Genomic DNA, 17,326 nt, shown 5'->3' with positions numbered 1-17,326 from the left:
CAGAGAGCTGGCCTGGAAGAGGGGCGACCGGGACAGAATCCGGCGCCCCAACCGGGACTAGAACCCGGTGTGCCGGCACCGCTAGGCGGAGGATTAGCCTAGTGAGCTGCGGCGCCGGCCCGGAAATTCAGGTTTTTTAAGAAATAATTTAGCCACCTGTGATGTGAGAAACAGAAGGCAATGTGACTTTTAAAAACTAACACAGGTTCAGGAAGAACCATGAAAGCCAGTGGTTTGCCATGATGAAAAGATTGCTAATCTTTTATCCAAAATATTCAGAAAAGTTGATTGTCTGTAAGTAAAGGGTATTTTAGTCAATTTTTTTTATGTATGTCATGGATGTCATCTTTGTGTTTGCCACCTGTTTTCAGGATGCATCTGGGTTTATTTACTTGAACTCTGTGTGAGTTTCAGGGAGGAAAGAAGGATAATTATATTCTTTAGACAATGAAAAGTAGATTTTGTGTAAAAGCTTAAAAATTTGTGTTGACAAGATAATAACATGCATTTTTTATTTCCATTTTATATCTAGCGTTCAATAAAGATTAGAGATTCAAAATTTGGTCTAGCTCTTGTCATAGAAAGCTCTCAGCAGGTAAGTTATTTTAGATTTTTATTAATATTTGGTAGATTATAAATACTATGTGACAATCTAGATTTTGTTTTATTTATATAGTAACCTGTTTACCTCCCAAGAATATTAGCTGTTGGTTAATGAAGTCCTTCAGTCTTATAGTAATTGTCCCCATAGGAAGAATTTTGGCTGTTTTCTTATTGTGCAGCCATAATCATTATTGTCACTATGATCCTCACTTTTATTATTAATGACATAATCAAGTCACTGTGCTTTAGGCTTTTTAAGTATTTATGAATCTAACAACCCTGTTACATAGTACTATTTTTTCCCCATTTTCTGGTCAAGAAAACAAATTTGGAGAAGTTAGGAACCTTCTTATGGTCTCACAAGTAGAAAATTGTGGGACTAGATTATGATTCTAGGTTTGACTGATTCACAAGACAATCTCTGAGACTGCAGATATATACAGAAACATTCACAAATCCTGTTTGAGATTTTATATTCTCACACAAAGATTATACTGTGAGTATAATGGCTCTGCCCTCATTGTGCCAGGTTTTTGCAAAAATACATTTAGAATATATATATATATATATATATATATTTTTTTTTTTTTTTTTTATTTTTTGACAGGCAGAGTGGACAGTGAGAGAGAGAGACAGAGAGAGAGAAAGGTCTTCCTTTGCCGTTGGTTCACCCTCCAATGGCCGCCGCGGCCGGCGCACGGCGCTGATCCAATGGCAGGAGCCAGGAGCCAGGTGCTTTTCCTGGTCTCCCATGGGGTGCAGGGCCCAAGCACCTGGGCCATCCTCCACTGCACTCCCTGGCCACAGCAGAGAGCTGGCCTGGAAGAGGGGCAACCGGGACAGAATCCGGCGCCCCGACCGGGACTAGAACCCGGTGTGCCGGCGCCGCAAGGCGGAGGATTAGCCTAGTGAGCCGCGGCGCCGGCCAATTTTTGAAAGGGGATTTTTAAGACTACTCTAAATTCTAAATCTAAATATGACTGTCTCCACATCCCTTTTCCATATCCAGTAGCTTCCATTTATTGAGTGCTTGCTGTGTTCCAAGAACTACCAAGTTTCTTGTGTATGTTAGCTTGCTTAATATGTACAACTTGATAACCATTTTATGGATAGAAAATTTAAGCTTAGGAGAGATTAAGGAAAATAATTTTCCACGTATCATACAACTAGTAAATTAGCTACAGAACCAGAAAATCAGCCCAAAAGCCTGTGCTCCTAACCAAAATCATATGCTCCTTAATTCTTTAACAGTCTTCTCTAGCATGGTCAAGTTTCTTTCTTAAATCTTCAAGGAGATATCCTCAAATAGGCAATAAATTTCTTCTTTTAATGTATAGTCTTTCAATATATAGTCTTTTAAATGTATAGTCCTTTTCAAGACTTAGCTTAAGAAAAAACTTTGTTCCCTTGACCTTCATAATCTGCTATGTAAATTTTGGAGCATCAGGTTACATTCATAGATGAAATGATGTGATCACAGGGTATGCTTCAGAATCATCCCGAGTGGGTCGATGAGTGGGGGTGACCAAGAATCTGGGGGTGACAGATTAAAGAGTTGACCATATGTACTGCTTACGCTGCATGTTGACTGTAGTCATGGAAGATCATTAAGTATTTTTGTATTTTTGTCTGCACTTGAAATCTTTCATGATAAAAAGTTTAAGAAATCAACTTACGTATTATACTGTGAAACAAGGACAGTTAGAGCTGTAGCTTGTTGTATGTGAAAGCATGTGTGTGAGAAAGTTTGTGGAGGGACTGGCATTGTGGCGTAGCTGGTAAAGCCACCACCTGTGATGCTGGGATCCCATGTAGTCTTCAGTTTGAGTCCTTGCTGCTCAGTTCCAATCCAGCTCCCTGCTAATGTGCCTGAGGAAGCAGCGGAAGATGACCCAAGTGTATAGACTCCTGCACCCCCAAACTCCTGGCTCCAGGCTTTGGTCTGACTCAACCCTGGCTGTTGTTGCCCTTTGGGGAGTAAGCCAGTGCTCTGTCTCTCCCTATCTTTCTGTAACTCTGCCTTTCAAATAAATAAAATAAAATCTTTAAAAAGAAAAGTTTCTGGAAAATAGAATTAAATGATAAATTTACTTTGGTACAAAAAATTTTTAATCCTATTTGCTTATTAAGCATCTTCAAAAAGTTCATGAAAAATACATGTTATAAAAAAAACTATGCAGGGCCAGTACTGTGGCATGGTGGGTAAGGCCACCATCTGTAGCGCTGGCGATGCCACTGTGCCGGCATCCCATATGGACATGGGCACCAGTTTGAGCCCTGGCTGCTCCACTCCTGCTCCAGCTCTCTGCTGTGGCTTGGGAGAGCAGTAGAGGATGGCCCAAGTCCTAGGGCCCCTGCACCCACTTGGGAGACCTGGAAGAAGCTCCTGGCTCTTGGCTTTGGATCAGCCCAGCTCCGGCCATTGTGGCCATTTGAGGATCTAACCAACCAATGGAAGACCTCTCTCTCTCTCTCTCTTTCTGCCTCTCTGTAACTCTGCCTTTCAAATAAATAAATCTTTATAAAAGGGGGGGGGGGGATATGCATGGATTTCAAATTTTGTCTCAATTCAATTTTTTCATTTTTTTTAAGGTTTTTTTTTTTTTTTTTTTTTTTTTTTAATGCGGAGTGACAGAGAAAGAAAGGATGGATAAGATAGTGACAGACATCTTCCATCTGCTGGGTCGCATGACTGGGGCTGATCTAAGCCAAAGCCAAGAACCTGAAACTCCACACAGGTCTCCCACATAGGTAGCAGAGGCCCAAGTGCTTAGGTCCTCTTCCGCTTTCCCAGGAGCATTAGCAGGGAGCTGGAGTGGAAGTGGAGCAGCCAGAACTCCAACCAGCACTCCAGTGTGAGATGACAGTGTCACGGGTGGCAGGTTAGCCCACTGTGCCACAATGCCAGCCCCTAATTCCATGTTTTCATGAACATTTTGAAGTGCCTTCAAACTATACATTCTACTTCTCAGGCTTATTTGTTGTTTTTTCTTTCTTTCTTTCTTTCTTTTTTTTTTTTTTTTTATTGCAGAGTGGAGGATATGTTCTTGGCTTTAAAATAGATCCTGTAGAAAAACTACGAGAATCGGTGAAGGAGATAAATTCACTTCACAAAGTCTATTCTGCCAGTCCTATATTTGGAGTGGATTATGAGATGGAAGAAAAGGTAACTTGTTCAGTATATGAACAGCAGAGTTTGCTGACAACTTTTACATAGTGTGCAAAATTCAGGTGTGTACACATGGTGTACAACTGAATGGTAAAATGTTTAAAATGATGCTCAAATGACCACAGCCCTGAACCTCTCCAATTTTTGCCTATCACCTGTCTTATGACTGGCTGTTCTGCAAGTTATTCCTACCATTCTCAGTGAAGCAGCCTAAGTAAGTGTCCATGTGCAGGGCTCCTCTGATGTAGACAGACGTGAGTCTCTCCGTCAGAATTATGCTTATTCTACTTCAGTCCCCAGGTAGCTTGGGCAAACCTTAGAAGCTTCATGGATACCATTCTCTGCCCCCACTGCCCCACAATGTAGCACCTCCAGGAGTCTGATCCAGCAGTGTGGCCTGCATCCATTCCCACTGGTGGATGCCTTTGCCACACTGTTTGTGAAATATTTTGAATGTTAGGCTCACATGTCTGTTCTTTGCCTTCTTCAGGGTTTCTGGCTATTGAACCAGTCCTGGCTTTCCTGGCACATGAGTTCTCTTTCGGTTGTATTTACCTGTGAGCTGCTACCTTCGTCATCCAGTCTGTCACTGATGTCCTCACTACCCATTTGATTAGAGATGTTCTCGCTGTGCACTCTGTCCCTAGTAGTGCTGGAGGCTCTGTCACTGGTACAGTCACTGTCCATCCTATCAGAGGTGCTGTTGCCACTGCCCTCACTGCCTTCTCTGTCACAGTGCTGTCACTGGCCACCCTATTACAGGCTCCCTTGCTCTCCGTTCTGTTGCTGGGACTCTAACTGTACACTGCACTGCTGGTGCCCTTGCCATTTACTGCTGCATCACTGCCCTGCTGGTACCCGCAAGTAGAGCCATATTACAGCAGGAATCTGTATGCCTCCTCTTGCTCTTATGCTATAGAATGTGACCAGAGAAGATCAAGAAGCAGGCTATGCATTGGAGTACAAATTCATGATTCAGAGGGCTACACTGCGGTATAGTAGGTTAAGCCTCTGCCTGCAGTGCCAGCATCCTATAGAGGCACTGATTTGAGTCCCGGCTACTCCACTTCTGATACGGCTCTCAGCTTATGGCCTGGGAAAGCAGCAGAAGATGGTCCAAGTGCTTGGGCCTCTGCACCCACGTGGGAGACCCAGAGGAAGCTCCTGGCCCCTGGCTTCAGCTAGGCCTATCTCTGGCTGTTGCGGCCATTTGGCGAGTGAACCAGCAGATGGAAGCTCTTTCTGTCTCTCCCTCTCTGTCTGTAACTCTGCCTCTCAAATAACTAAATAAATCATTAAAAAAAATTCATGATTCAGGCCCTCTGACCTCACTGAGGCCTTTGTGGCCTGCTGGTACTCCTTGTACTTCGTTTTTTTTTTCCTCTGCCTGTCAAATTCCATGTATATCCCCTTCCAGCTAAAACCGCTGGGTCACTGACACTATGTTATAATGCTATATGGATTTCATCTCCTTAACCATTCTTTTTCTTTTCTTCCCAGCATGCACTTCTTTGAGCATTCTCCTTTCACTCTACTCTGCAGACTCCTCAGTAATCACCTGCTCCTTCTGCATCTTCAGCTTATACTTTTATGATTCACTCCTGATCCTTCTTTCCAATCTTGATGCACTCAGCTTAGCCTGGTTACACATACTCTTGACTATTTTCATAAATTGAAACCTTAAATAACAAAAACTTCTGAGTTTTTTTAGTAATTTAACTAAGTATCCAAGTCAATAAAATAAGCTAGGACTTGGATGAGTATCTCCAACTTGGCAATTTTATTACTTGTTAGTTTTAATAGAATACAAATGGTGGTGATTTTTCTAAGATTTGAGTAGTTTCTATCTGTGTTATCCTTTTACAAGTATTAATTGTTCTCATTCTACATTTCTTTAAAATAGTTAATTTAATTAACCTCATCACTGATGTCTGTTAACATCTTAATGATTTTCAGCCACAGTCCCTTGAAGCTCTGACAGTAGAACAGATTCAAGATGATGTAGAAATAGACCCTGATGATCACACGGATGCTTTTGTGGTGAGCATCGCAAAAGAGAATTGTTACATTTATTACAGTTTTTATCTGAGTCATGTTTAATTAAATAATAGTTTAAGTTTGTAAAACACCATAGACCTAAAAACTTTTGATAAGAGTTTTCTTTTTGGTAAGTGAGGGAGTTTCTTTTTTGACTTTGCTTTTAAATTACCAAACTGGGAACTAATTTGAGAACATAGTTATTCATAGGATTTTATACATGTGACAAGTTTTTTGTTGTTGTTCTTTAGAATAATAAAACATGTTAAATATTACAGTTAGTTAATGTCCATTCTTGCCATCATTAATCTTCACGAGATGGACTTCCTTAGTTAGAGATACATTATTTATAAAAGGATATGTATTTGTGGGAGACCAAGAAAAGCACCTGGCTCCCAGCTTCGGATCAGCGCGGTGCGCTGGCCGCAGCGGCCATTGGAGGGTGAAGCAACGGTAAAGGAAGACCTTTCTCTCTGTCTCTCTCTCTCTCACTGTCCACTCTACCTGTCAAAAAATTTAAAAAAATAAATAAAGTAAAAAAAAAAAAAGGATATGTATTTAAACAATAACTGTACTGTTTCCAAACTGGCGTCTTTTTTTTTTTTTTGACAGGCAGAGTGGACAGTGAGAGAGACAGAGAGAAAGGTCTTCCTTTTGCCGTTGGTTCACCCTCCAATGGCCGCCACGGCTGGCGCGCTGTGGCCGGCGCACCGCGCTGATCTGAAGCCAGGAGCCAGGTGCTTCTGGTCTCCCATGGGGTGCAGGGCCCAAGCACTTAGACCATCCTCCACTGCACTCCCTGGCCACAGCAGAAAGCTGGCCTGGAAGAGGGGCAACCGGGACAGAATCTGGCGCCCCGACCGGGACTAGAACCTGGTGTGCCGGCGCCGCAAGGCGGAGTGTTAGCCTATTGAGCCGTGGCGCCAGCCATTAGCCAAACTGGCGTCATTTTATTAACAGCCAAAGTGATAATAATGCTTTCTCAATCCTGTGGTCTCTGAATCTGACCAGATTACCTCTCTGGCAACAAATATTTTGAAACAAAGGTGTGAATTAGCATAAAATATTTAGTTATAAACTATTATTACCTCAGACTGTGCATTTGCTGACACGTTGAATTACTGCGTGCTTTGTTTTGTTTTTTTGGCAATTTCTTTTAAAAAAAATATAAGAAATTGTACAGCATGAAGTCATTCTTTTTATTGCCTTTAAGTTAACAATGCTAAGTATGTGTTACTTACACAGCACATTTTTTAGAGCTTAAAGCGTAACTCCTGTAGACATTAATACTGATTTCAAAAGGAAGTATATTGTGCTAACAGCATTATAGAGAATGGTATGGAAACCACGAAACACACAGTAACAGAACGTAGAGAACAGTCACAAAATCATTCTCCAAATTAATTACCTCTTCCGGAGCCCACAGATTCATTATTCTATGTCCAGTATGTGAAATATAATTTTCTTTTTCTTTCAGGCTTATTTTGCTGATGGCAATAAGGTAAGGACATTTTACCTGTAGTACATGAGAAAAAGTTTCTATTTTCCAATATTTAGCATGCACAAACTTATGTGAACCCTATTTTTTGTTTTTTTCCTTTTCCTTGCCCACCTTCTCTATTCCCATGCTCTTATAAAAAAAAAGCAACAAGATCGTGAACCTGTATTTTCAGAAGAACTGGGGCTTGCGATAGAGAAATTGAAGGATGGATTCACTCTGCAGGGACTATGGGAAGTAATGAGTTGATCTTGAGTTGAGCTGGATTTCTGTTTAAAGACATCTCAAGATTAAGGATACTAGTCGCCTGCTATAAGGCATGGAATAGTTTTTATATTTATAGCTTTTACATTTAAAGAAAGAATTTTTTACTGACTACAGAAAAACTCATTTAGAAAACTGCCAGTTTTCTAAAATTAATATTCAAGATTGTAATCAAAATGTATCTAGTTTGTAAATGTTTATTTTGTACCTAGAGCTTGTAAAATGTGAATTCTCAGATATTAAATGACTGTATCATGTTGGGTTTAATAAAGAATTTGTGCAGCACCGTTTAATGTTTTGAAAGTATTATTTGAAAGAATGAAATTAGTCTTGTGAACTCACAAAATACTCCTTTCTTAACTATGAAAATCCTGTTTAAATTTATTGTTACATAGCTCCAAATGTAAACCAACTTTGATACAAATTATAATCCTTAAGCATGTCATTTTAGGCATAATTTCTGGAAAGACTGAAAATTATAACTAACTCTGGAGAACAACCTCTGTAATGTTGCCACCATCTCAATAAGTAATTTTGATATAGGTTTGACAAAAATACAACAAGAATACATTTATTTTGTAAGAAAATTATTTTATTCATTTATTGTCTTTCTCTTTGTTTTCACTGAAGCTTTGAACTTTACAAAAATAAGATTGTTTTTCTGATTTGTTGGTTAAGCAAAATTTGGTGACTTCTCTAGCATCATTTGAAGTTTTTGGCCACTGCTTCAGTATAGAAGCATTGTAAAGAACCTTTCTCAAATAATTGAAATTAGCCAAAGGCGTCCTTTTTCTCTAGTGGGAAAAGAAGGAGTGTCTAAAAACATTTGAAATAAGATGCAACTATATGTGCAACCATTAACAGTAACCTGGATGCTAACCAAAGATTGTTAAAAACGAGTGAACCAGTACTGTTAATGCTTTCCTTTGTTTAAACTGAAAAAGATTTCTACAGTTTTAAGGGGTAAAATTATAATAACCTATCTTAGGGGGAAAGGTTATTTGAAAAAAATGTGTATGGCACAGATAATATGCTACCATAAAAGCTGTTGAAGTACTCTTTTTCAAATTGAAGAGACTTTACAAATTGTCAACTAGTAAGGAATAACCTCAAATGTCATAGCATGGTATTTGCATCTGACTCACTAATCTTTTCAAATGTTAGGTGTTACATGTAGAAAGAACTGAGTCATTTATTGTTTAAACAAGGGAGCAGCTGTTAGTTTTTTCTAGTGTGTTAAAACCTTTAGTGGCATCTATAAATGGAAAAAGAATCAATGAGCTCTTCTTTCAGCTGTTTAGTTTTAGCAGCTGACAAGTACCATTGACTTCACTGTGATGTAAAATAAAAGAAAAAGGCCTTTACTCATAGAGACCTTGAAGTTTAAAAATACTCATGTGCAGTTCCCTGATCTGGGCACATTCATTCATTGAACAAGTATTTAAGGAGCACTCAGGAGACCCTGGGACTATAGCATTGAACAGAACAAGAAAAAAAAAAATCCCTTTCTTCAGGGAGCTTATGTTCTTTTGGCCATGTTTACAAATACCAGCCATGGAAATTACAATATCTCTGTACCTCAATGAGGTCAGAATATGATTATTTAATAAAGTACTTCATGAAGTATATATATCATCTTACATAAACCAAGGATCTGTTTTCTTTCAAATAACTTATACATTCCATAATACAATAGTTTCTTATAATCAACAATTTACATTAGGATTCCAGTTACATATCATTTTAAAAAAAAAAGTCCTGTTTTCCAAATTGTATGGCTATTGTAGCAATTCATTCTGAGTTTGCTGTGCTCTAGTGATGACTGTTCTCATGGGGTTACATTCTGTTCTGGTTCTTTAACCTTTTATTTAATGAAAGATAATTTCCAACACTTAAAAGTACAGAATATATCTTTTAAAAAAAATATGTATTTATTTGAAAGGCAGAGTTACAGAGAGGCAGAGAGAGAGAGAGAGAGGTCTTCCATTTGCTGGTTCACTCCCAGTTGCCGGAGCTGCGCCGATCTGAAGCCAGGAACTTGGAGCTTCTTCTAGGTCTCCCAGGAGGGTACAAGGGCCCAAGGACGTGGACCATCCTCCACTGCTTTCCCAGACCACAGCAGAAAGCTGGATCAGAAATGGGGCATATAGGACTCGAACTGGCGCCCATATGGGATGCGGACACTGCAAACAGCAGCTTTACCCACTACACCACAGTGCCAGCCCCCAGGATGTATCTGTAGTCATCATATTAGGGGATTTTTCTCTCCCAAGGTTTGACTTTTAACTTTTTTTTTTTCTGATCTTGATGCTACCTTTAAACCTTTTGCCTTTCATTGTACTTAGGCTTATTTTTGTTTGCCACATTCATTCCTTTGTATAGCAGTGCAAAGTGTGAATGAATTAAATAGCTTTGTAATTACAATTTTTCCACTTAAGATAATTTACAATGTCAGAAAATTAGCAGTTTCTCTGCATTTATTTTTTCAGTCATGATGGTGATATTATTTTAAAAGTTTCATGGAACTATAATAAGTTTCCCATTTCTAAACGGAAAATCTATGTCACTGTTTTAAGTAAAGTAAAAATGTGTAACGATTATTGGAAAGGTGATCTTGCTTATGAGTGTACAAATGAACTCACCTCTTATCTTGACCTTTTCATCATTAATTCAGAGAGCCAAGTAGCTTGCCACTAAACCAATTTTAGAGGAGTGACTCATTTTTATGATTCATTTTTCTATTAGTTCAATAAACATTATCTTGGGGGTAGCCTTTATAAGCTTATCTTCTAATGTTTTCTATATTTTAAAGCTTTCCCCTTCACTCAAATGCTTGTTTCTTAGCTGTTTCCTTGGTGATTAAAAGTTCCAGTTGTTACTTTCAATCTACAACAGCTGCAAGAACAACTCTTTCCAAACCAGCTCTCCTAAATTCCCGTTGTTAGAGTTGGTATCTATATTTAGCTGGTGGGATTAAATTGCAAAGGCTTCAAGCTGGGCAAAGCACACTGATCTGCCTTTTTACAGCTAGACCTGTGTGCTGCAAGGAGCTAAGGCCTTCAGTGTCCCCTTCCTTACCCAGGTTACTCACAAGATGGATTCCCAGCGGGAACTCGCAGAGGAACTGCGGCTTTACCAATCCACCCTGCTTCAGGATGGTCTAAAAGATCTCCTGGATGAGAAAAAATTCATCGATTGCACCCTCAAAGCAGGTGACAAAAGTCTGCCTTGCCACAGATTGATTTTGTCCGCTTGTAGTCCTTACTTCCGTGAGTATTTTTTGTCTGACATTGAGGAGGAGAAAAAAAAGGAGGTAGTACTGGATAACGTGGATCCTGCTGTGCTTGATTTGATCATCAGATACCTGTACTCTGCCACTATTGATCTTAATGATGGAAATGTGCAAGATATTTTTGCCTTGGCCAGCCGCTTTCAAATCCCTTCGGTGTTCACCGTCTGCGTTTCTTATCTTCAGAAAAGGCTTGCTCCTGGCAACTGCCTAGCCATCCTGAGATTGGGACTCCTTCTTGACTGCCCGAGACTTGCCATTTCTGCCCGGGAATTTGTGTCTGATCGCTTTGTACAGATTTGTAAGGAAGAGGACTTTATGCAGCTCTCTCCCCAGGAACTGATCTCGGTCATTTCAAATGACAGTCTAAATGTAGAAAAGGAGGAAGCCGTCTTCGAGGCAGTGATGAAATGGGTGCGAACAGACAAAGAAAATAGGGTGAAAAGTCTTAGTGAAGTGTTTGATTGTATCCGTTTTCGCCTTATGTCAGAAAAATATTTTAAAGATCATGTTGAGAAAGATGATATAATTAAAAGCAACCCAGACCTCCAGAAAAAAATCAAAGTTCTCAAAGATGCATTTGCAGGCAAACTCCCAGAACCTAGCAAAAATGCAGAGAAGGCTGGGGCTGGCGAGGTGAATGGCGATGTTGGCGATGAAGACTTACTTCCTGGTTACCTGAATGACATTCCCAGACACGGAATGTTTGTCAAAGACCTCATCCTTTTGGTTAATGACACAGCTGCAGTGGCTTATGATCCCACAGAAAACGAGTGCTACCTTACTGCACTGGCTGAGCAGATCCCCAGAAATCATTCCAGCATTGTCACCCAACAGAATCAGGTATTTGTGGTAGGAGGGCTCTATGTGGATGAAGAAAACAAGGATCAACCTCTGCAGTCATACTTCTTCCAGGTAAGAAAAATTACATTCATGGAGGCATAAAGGGAAGTCTGTTTTTCACCCTCCAGTTGGCCAATTTGTGGATTATTTGGGCTGCCTGCATTTGTTTCTAATTGATGTCCTGTCCTACTCCCTTGTACTTTTCCTACTTAGAGGATTGACAGAAATACTGCATTTAACTGTGTGTTAAGATTTAATAAAAGTCTTGGTGAAGAATGAGGTTCTAATTAATGTTTAACTCAAAGTTTTGCTTTATTCTCTTCTACCCATAATACCATGTTAATAGTTGATGGTGACTATCATCCTTCAAAGCCCTAAATTTAATATGTACACTCTGACCCTTAAAGTCGGTTAATACCTCTGCCTAAATCAGTATGAAGAGTTCAAAAAGTTCATGGAAGATGCATACTATGAAAAAACTGCAGAATGCCAGGTTTTTTGCATGAAACTAAGCATCTTTTAATTCAAGTTTTTATGAACTATTTGAAGTACCTCATACTTTACAAACAAGTAATAGACTTTTATTTTTTTCCAAGTTTCCTTGATTTGATGTTCTTAGAGGTAGCATGTCATCTTTTATAGTAATGGCTAAAATGTTGATAAGAACTTGTATATGTTCTACACTTTAGATTATTCTCCAGGAAAGACTGTATGCACATGTCACTAATTTGAATTAAGTAATCATTGTTGGAAATTATTATTTTATGCTATCATGTTTATTTGGACCAGAGTTGTGCTCAGACGTTATTACAAATCTTAACAATCTGTTTTGTGAAACCCACAAGTTTCCAAGAAAACAAATCTGCCTAAGAGAATTGTTGTAAGTTTGTTTAAGAGAATCATTGTGTTTATTTCATATTATCAACACCTTATACATTATCAGTTTGTGCAGGAATCAGTGGCTTAACCTTCATCTTCAATAATGCCAATACCAGTATTTTGTAGCTTACAACTGGCTCAGAAGATTTTGTTTAGGTCATAGCTAATCATGGCCTGGGGCTTAGGGGTACTTGAGCTGGAATGGCCAAAGATAAGCTAGTGTAGAATGTCAAGCCACAGCCGTTATATGCTCTCAAAGTATGTGACATACTGTGTATTCACAAAATACTACCTTTAATCAGCTTTTTCTGATCTTTCAAAAATGTAGTTGTAATACATATTAATCATGTTTCTTAATTTTCAAAGTTCTGTTGAAAAATGTTATCATAGGTGTTTAAACAATGGGCTAGAAAATTTCCTAAACCGTGAATTCAGTAAACTTTTTTCTTAATTTTATTTAAGTTCTATAAGTTTCACGTATTTTATATATATTCAGAAAATTCAGTAAACTTTAAAAATGATAAATATCAATGAAAAAAGCTATAAATATGAGTGTACTTCACAATACTTGTGTGAAATGCAATTAAAATGTTTGTTTTGATGCAAAAAAAAAAATGGATCCATGAATAGCTTTTTCATAACACTCATTTTCCACAGTCTTTTTGAAGACCCTTTGTCTGTCCGGGAAGTAAAAATATCAAAACACAGACAACAGACAGAAATTTAGAAATTATAGGTGCAAGGAATGATTCTAGCCATAGAATAATTCCTCATAGAGTTTATTTTATTTCACAATTATTATTTATGTACTGCATTTATTAAATATACCCACAACCTAGTCCCTAATCAAGTGTTCAGTTTCATCTTTGTCCTATTCTCTTCCACTTTATTCTCTATTCTACTACTACCCTTAATTGGCTGACATGGCGTCTTATTTCTGATTCAAGAAAGCTGCTTCTGTTCTCTATAGCTACAAAAACAGTATACAAAGTTGAAGGTCAACTCCTTATCTCTGTCCATTTCTTGCTGCTTTTAAAAGGTACAAATAGTAGACAAGATGTCAAGAGGAAAACAGCTGACCATAAAAAAATTGTGACAAGACAATATTTGTATGAAAATTTCAGAGTTTGTGTTTTCTGCTTGGTCATGTATGTTTAATATATATTAATTTAGGAATGATTTGATGTTTACTATATGTTGCAAATAGGCTGTGAGAATTCTTTATCTTAGTAAAAGGGATTTGAGTTTCTTTTTTCCATTGAATTAATAGATTCATTAGATTTTTGAACAGCACGAGATTTTAAAGTAATCCAGGTCCAAACCCTAATTTTAACAATGAGATTAAATAGCTTGACAGCTCATCTATCAAAAAGCCTGGCAGGCAGTGTACTGTGCTGTGTGCTATAGAAAGTACCCTATAAGGGGTAAAGAGGAAGGCGGACACTGTTGTAGAATGGGAATTAAGCCCCCAGGTTTGGAATTACAATGCCCACCATTCCATTTTTAAAGCAAACTATGGATTTAGACAGCATGGGATTTGAATTCCACCTGAAAGCTCTGAGTGTGGAAGATTATGTGATCCTTCTGTGTCTCAGTTTCCTCATCTATAAAATGGGGATGATAAGGTGCCTGTCCTGGAGGACTAAATGAGATTATCTGAGTAAAGAATTTAGTGCAAAGCCTGTCACAGGGTCAAAACTCCATAAACATTCATTATTATTTCTACTATGGTATACAATACCTTTTTATTACATGTTTTCTCAAAAATGGAAACAGAAAAGCTAAATATATTTGACCTGATTGGACACTCGTACCAAAACATCATGTAGTACTCCATAAAGATGTATAGTTTTGTAGGTCTGTTAAAAAAAATTTTTTAATAAAAAAGCGAGAGGCAAAAAACAGTAACAAACAAACAAGGAAACAGCAAGGCTGTCAGTCGATGTGGAAATCAACTGGATGCAGAGCTAGCAACGCCATGTGGAGAATAAACCCCTCTTGCCATCCAGTCTTCATTTGTGCTTTGGTTAGCTGATATTACTACACCAGGTAAGTATACAATAGCCTTTTATATCCACATCTATTTTTGGTATCCAGTGAACATGGATTTTGCTGTGTTTTCTTCTGCTGCCTAGAAGTAGCACAAGTCTGCAACTGGATTCCCTCAGAAAGCAGGGGTTTTTTTTTGTGTGTTTTTTTTTTTTTGTCTTGGTGTTCTAAAATGCAAATGAAAAATCTTAAAATTAATTACCAGTAGTGGTGCTAAAGCAGGTGGCAGCCAGGCCAGAATCACCTATTCCACAGCATGGCCCTAGGGAGGGCCACAAGAGGGCTACAGAAGTGACAATGGCAAAAACCTACAAAGATACTCCTTAATACAATTAAAAAAAAAAAAGTTTTTCAAGTGACCCCCAAGAAAAGACCAGGAAATTGACATTAACAACCTGCCTGTCTCACAAGTAATAAAAAGCAAAATGTGTAAAACTAAAATTTTTTAAGAAGAAAGATAGGAGACATTGCTCAACCTGCCAGTTGTCTGAGGACTGAGCGACAGGTCCAGCTGTCCCGAGTGCTGGCTTGAGGATCATGTTAAATTTAGCATGCAGGGGTCATTCACATACCATGACCCTCCTTCTGTGATAACCTTTTTCCCCAGTGTCCTGAAAGTATTAGAATTCCTTGTTTCACAGCTGATCAAAGAAGTAAAAAGGAAGAAAATTTGACAAAAACCTTTGGTGATTCTATTTTATTCCTCCTTTCATTTTGAAGCCTTGGCGATTTTGGTACTTTTATCTGTTTTGGTAGTCCCAGTAGATGTTCTCATTCTGTTGGTAATTCTAGGCTACAATATGATATTTTGGGACTGTAATTTTGTTTTACTTGTGAGATCTTTGATGATGTCAGTAAATCCTAAACAGCACATACAGCATAGCATGGTTGGTGGTGCACCTGTAACTTTCCTCAACATGTTCCACAGTTCCTCATGGTTTTTGTTTTTTTTGTTTTTTTTCCCCAGCTTGATAACATAGCATCTGAGTGGATCGGACTTCCACCGCTGCCTTCAGCCAGGTGTCTCTTTGGACTGGGGGAGGTGGATGACAAAATCTACGTAGTTGCAGGCAAAGACCTTCAAACAGAGGCTTCACTGGACTCAGTACTGTGCTATGATCCTGTGTAAGTTGGCATGACATTCCTGCTCCCTGAGCATTCAAGTATACGAGTACCTGTAACACATTCATATTCTCTCATTCTGAGAGACACTAAAAGCATTGAAATTCTATTCAATTTTAGGGCTGCAAAATGGAACGAAGTGAAAAAACTTCCTATCAAAGTCTACGGCCATAATGTGATTTCACATAAAGGGATGATATATTGTCTAGGAGGAAAGACAGATGACAAGTAAGTGCCCTGAAACCTCCTTATGATTTATAGCCAAATGATTTTTATTACAAGAGTTTCTTCCTCTTTTCATGTAAATCTATATACTGAAATAGGACTTGATTCCCATTCACTATATATTGGAGGTAAAATTTCAAAAATAGCGGTTTGAAAAGTTACCGTAAGATATTACAAATGGTTTCCAAAGGGAAAATTATGAAATTCAGAAGTTGCAAGAGTAAATGTGTAGACACTAGGCATGCTAGGTAAGCTCAATAATAAATTTTCTTATGTTGGAAAAGCAGCATCTAAGAGCACTAGGATCACAATCTAGTCTCCTATTTACTATATAGAACCTAACTGGTTTTCTTATTCACTTAGCCATAAGTAGATTAAAAACTTTAATGTACTTTTTAATATGGCATTTAAAATATATCTACTAAAATAATAGTGCACTAAAAGTATCATGGATTTGTACTTTATGTTCATAAAAGGGAATTTAGATTGGTCAGTTTGAAACTGAAAAGTACAGTGACTGGAAAGAGGACAGTTACTTCTTCAGCGATGTTTTACGTATTCACTCCCTGACAGGATATTCAATATATTTAATAACTGCTCAAAAACAGGCACTAATCAACCAGAACACATAATCGCTGCTGTTGCCACTAGTGCCCAGGCTCTTGTCAAAATACCTGGATGAAGTTTCATGTATATGGCTAATTTGATACCTAGGCGCTTCTCAAGAGATAGATAATTGAGAAAGAGATCTTATAACTCGGAAAAGTGCATTCGCAGTACTCCAGAAGTCAGGCAGTTTAACTAGTAGGCTTTCTGCTAAAACAAGCATTTGTGGTTTAGCAAGTGAAATCGCATCTCTTGCCCCTGAAAACTGCTCAGTTTGGCTTGTCATCATTTGCCCAGGCTGTTTAATTACCATGGATGTCCAGTCTTGGAAAAGGTTGACTCCTGATTCCAGCTTCCAACTGATCAGACCCTGGGAAGCTGCAGGGATGGCTCAATTAATTGAGTTCCTGCCACCTGCATGGGACATCTGGACTGAGTTGCCAGCTCCCAGCTTCAGACTAGACCAGCCCCCTGGACACTGCAGGCACTTGAGGAGTAAAACAGTGGTTGAGAGCTCTTTCTCTCCCTCTCTCACACTTTCTCCCTGTTTCTCTGTCTCTCAAATTTTTAAAGCAACGATTTTCATACAATCTGTTGATATTCAAAAATAATATATTCTGAAATTTTGGTATCTTCCTTAATCCCAGCTATTCCCATCAAATGAATATTTAAACAAAGGTATATTATAAACCACCTAGTGCCAGATCTTATTTTGGGCATATTTCCTGAGTAAGTGGCATAG

General features: G+C 38.5%; 2 protein-coding genes across 4 annotated transcripts in view; both read left to right on the top strand.

Moving 5' to 3' along the window:
- BBS5 (Bardet-Biedl syndrome 5) overlaps positions 1-11,419 on the top strand; it is a 26,273-nt gene extending 14,854 nt beyond the window's left edge. Inside the window, exons 8-12 of one of the 3 annotated variants that reach the window (XM_002712271.5) lie at positions 533-595; positions 3,635-3,769; positions 5,729-5,812; positions 7,287-7,310; positions 7,455-11,419. In XM_002712271.5, coding sequence (XP_002712317.1) covers positions 533-595; positions 3,635-3,769; positions 5,729-5,812; positions 7,287-7,310; positions 7,455-7,556 — 408 coding nt within the window. In that variant the 3' untranslated portion in view covers positions 7,557-11,419. The remainder of the gene's footprint in view (positions 1-532; positions 596-3,634; positions 3,770-5,728; positions 5,813-7,286; positions 7,311-7,454) is intronic. The other 2 variants (XM_017342911.2, XM_051849443.1) reach the window with 2 other exon arrangements.
- Positions 10,314-17,326, top strand: part of KLHL41 (kelch like family member 41) — a 19,567-nt gene continuing 12,554 nt past the window's right edge. The window contains exons 1-3 of the mRNA XM_002712266.5: positions 10,314-11,775; positions 15,599-15,756; positions 15,874-15,981. Of these exons, the coding sequence (XP_002712312.1) occupies positions 10,666-11,775; positions 15,599-15,756; positions 15,874-15,981 (1,376 nt within the window). The 5' untranslated portion in view covers positions 10,314-10,665. The remainder of the gene's footprint in view (positions 11,776-15,598; positions 15,757-15,873; positions 15,982-17,326) is intronic.

This window comes from Oryctolagus cuniculus, chromosome 3 (genome assembly GCF_964237555.1).
Source record: "Oryctolagus cuniculus chromosome 3, mOryCun1.1, whole genome shotgun sequence".
NCBI lineage: Eukaryota > Metazoa > Chordata > Mammalia > Lagomorpha > Leporidae > Oryctolagus > Oryctolagus cuniculus.
This window is presented reverse-complemented; position numbering and strand designations above follow the sequence as displayed.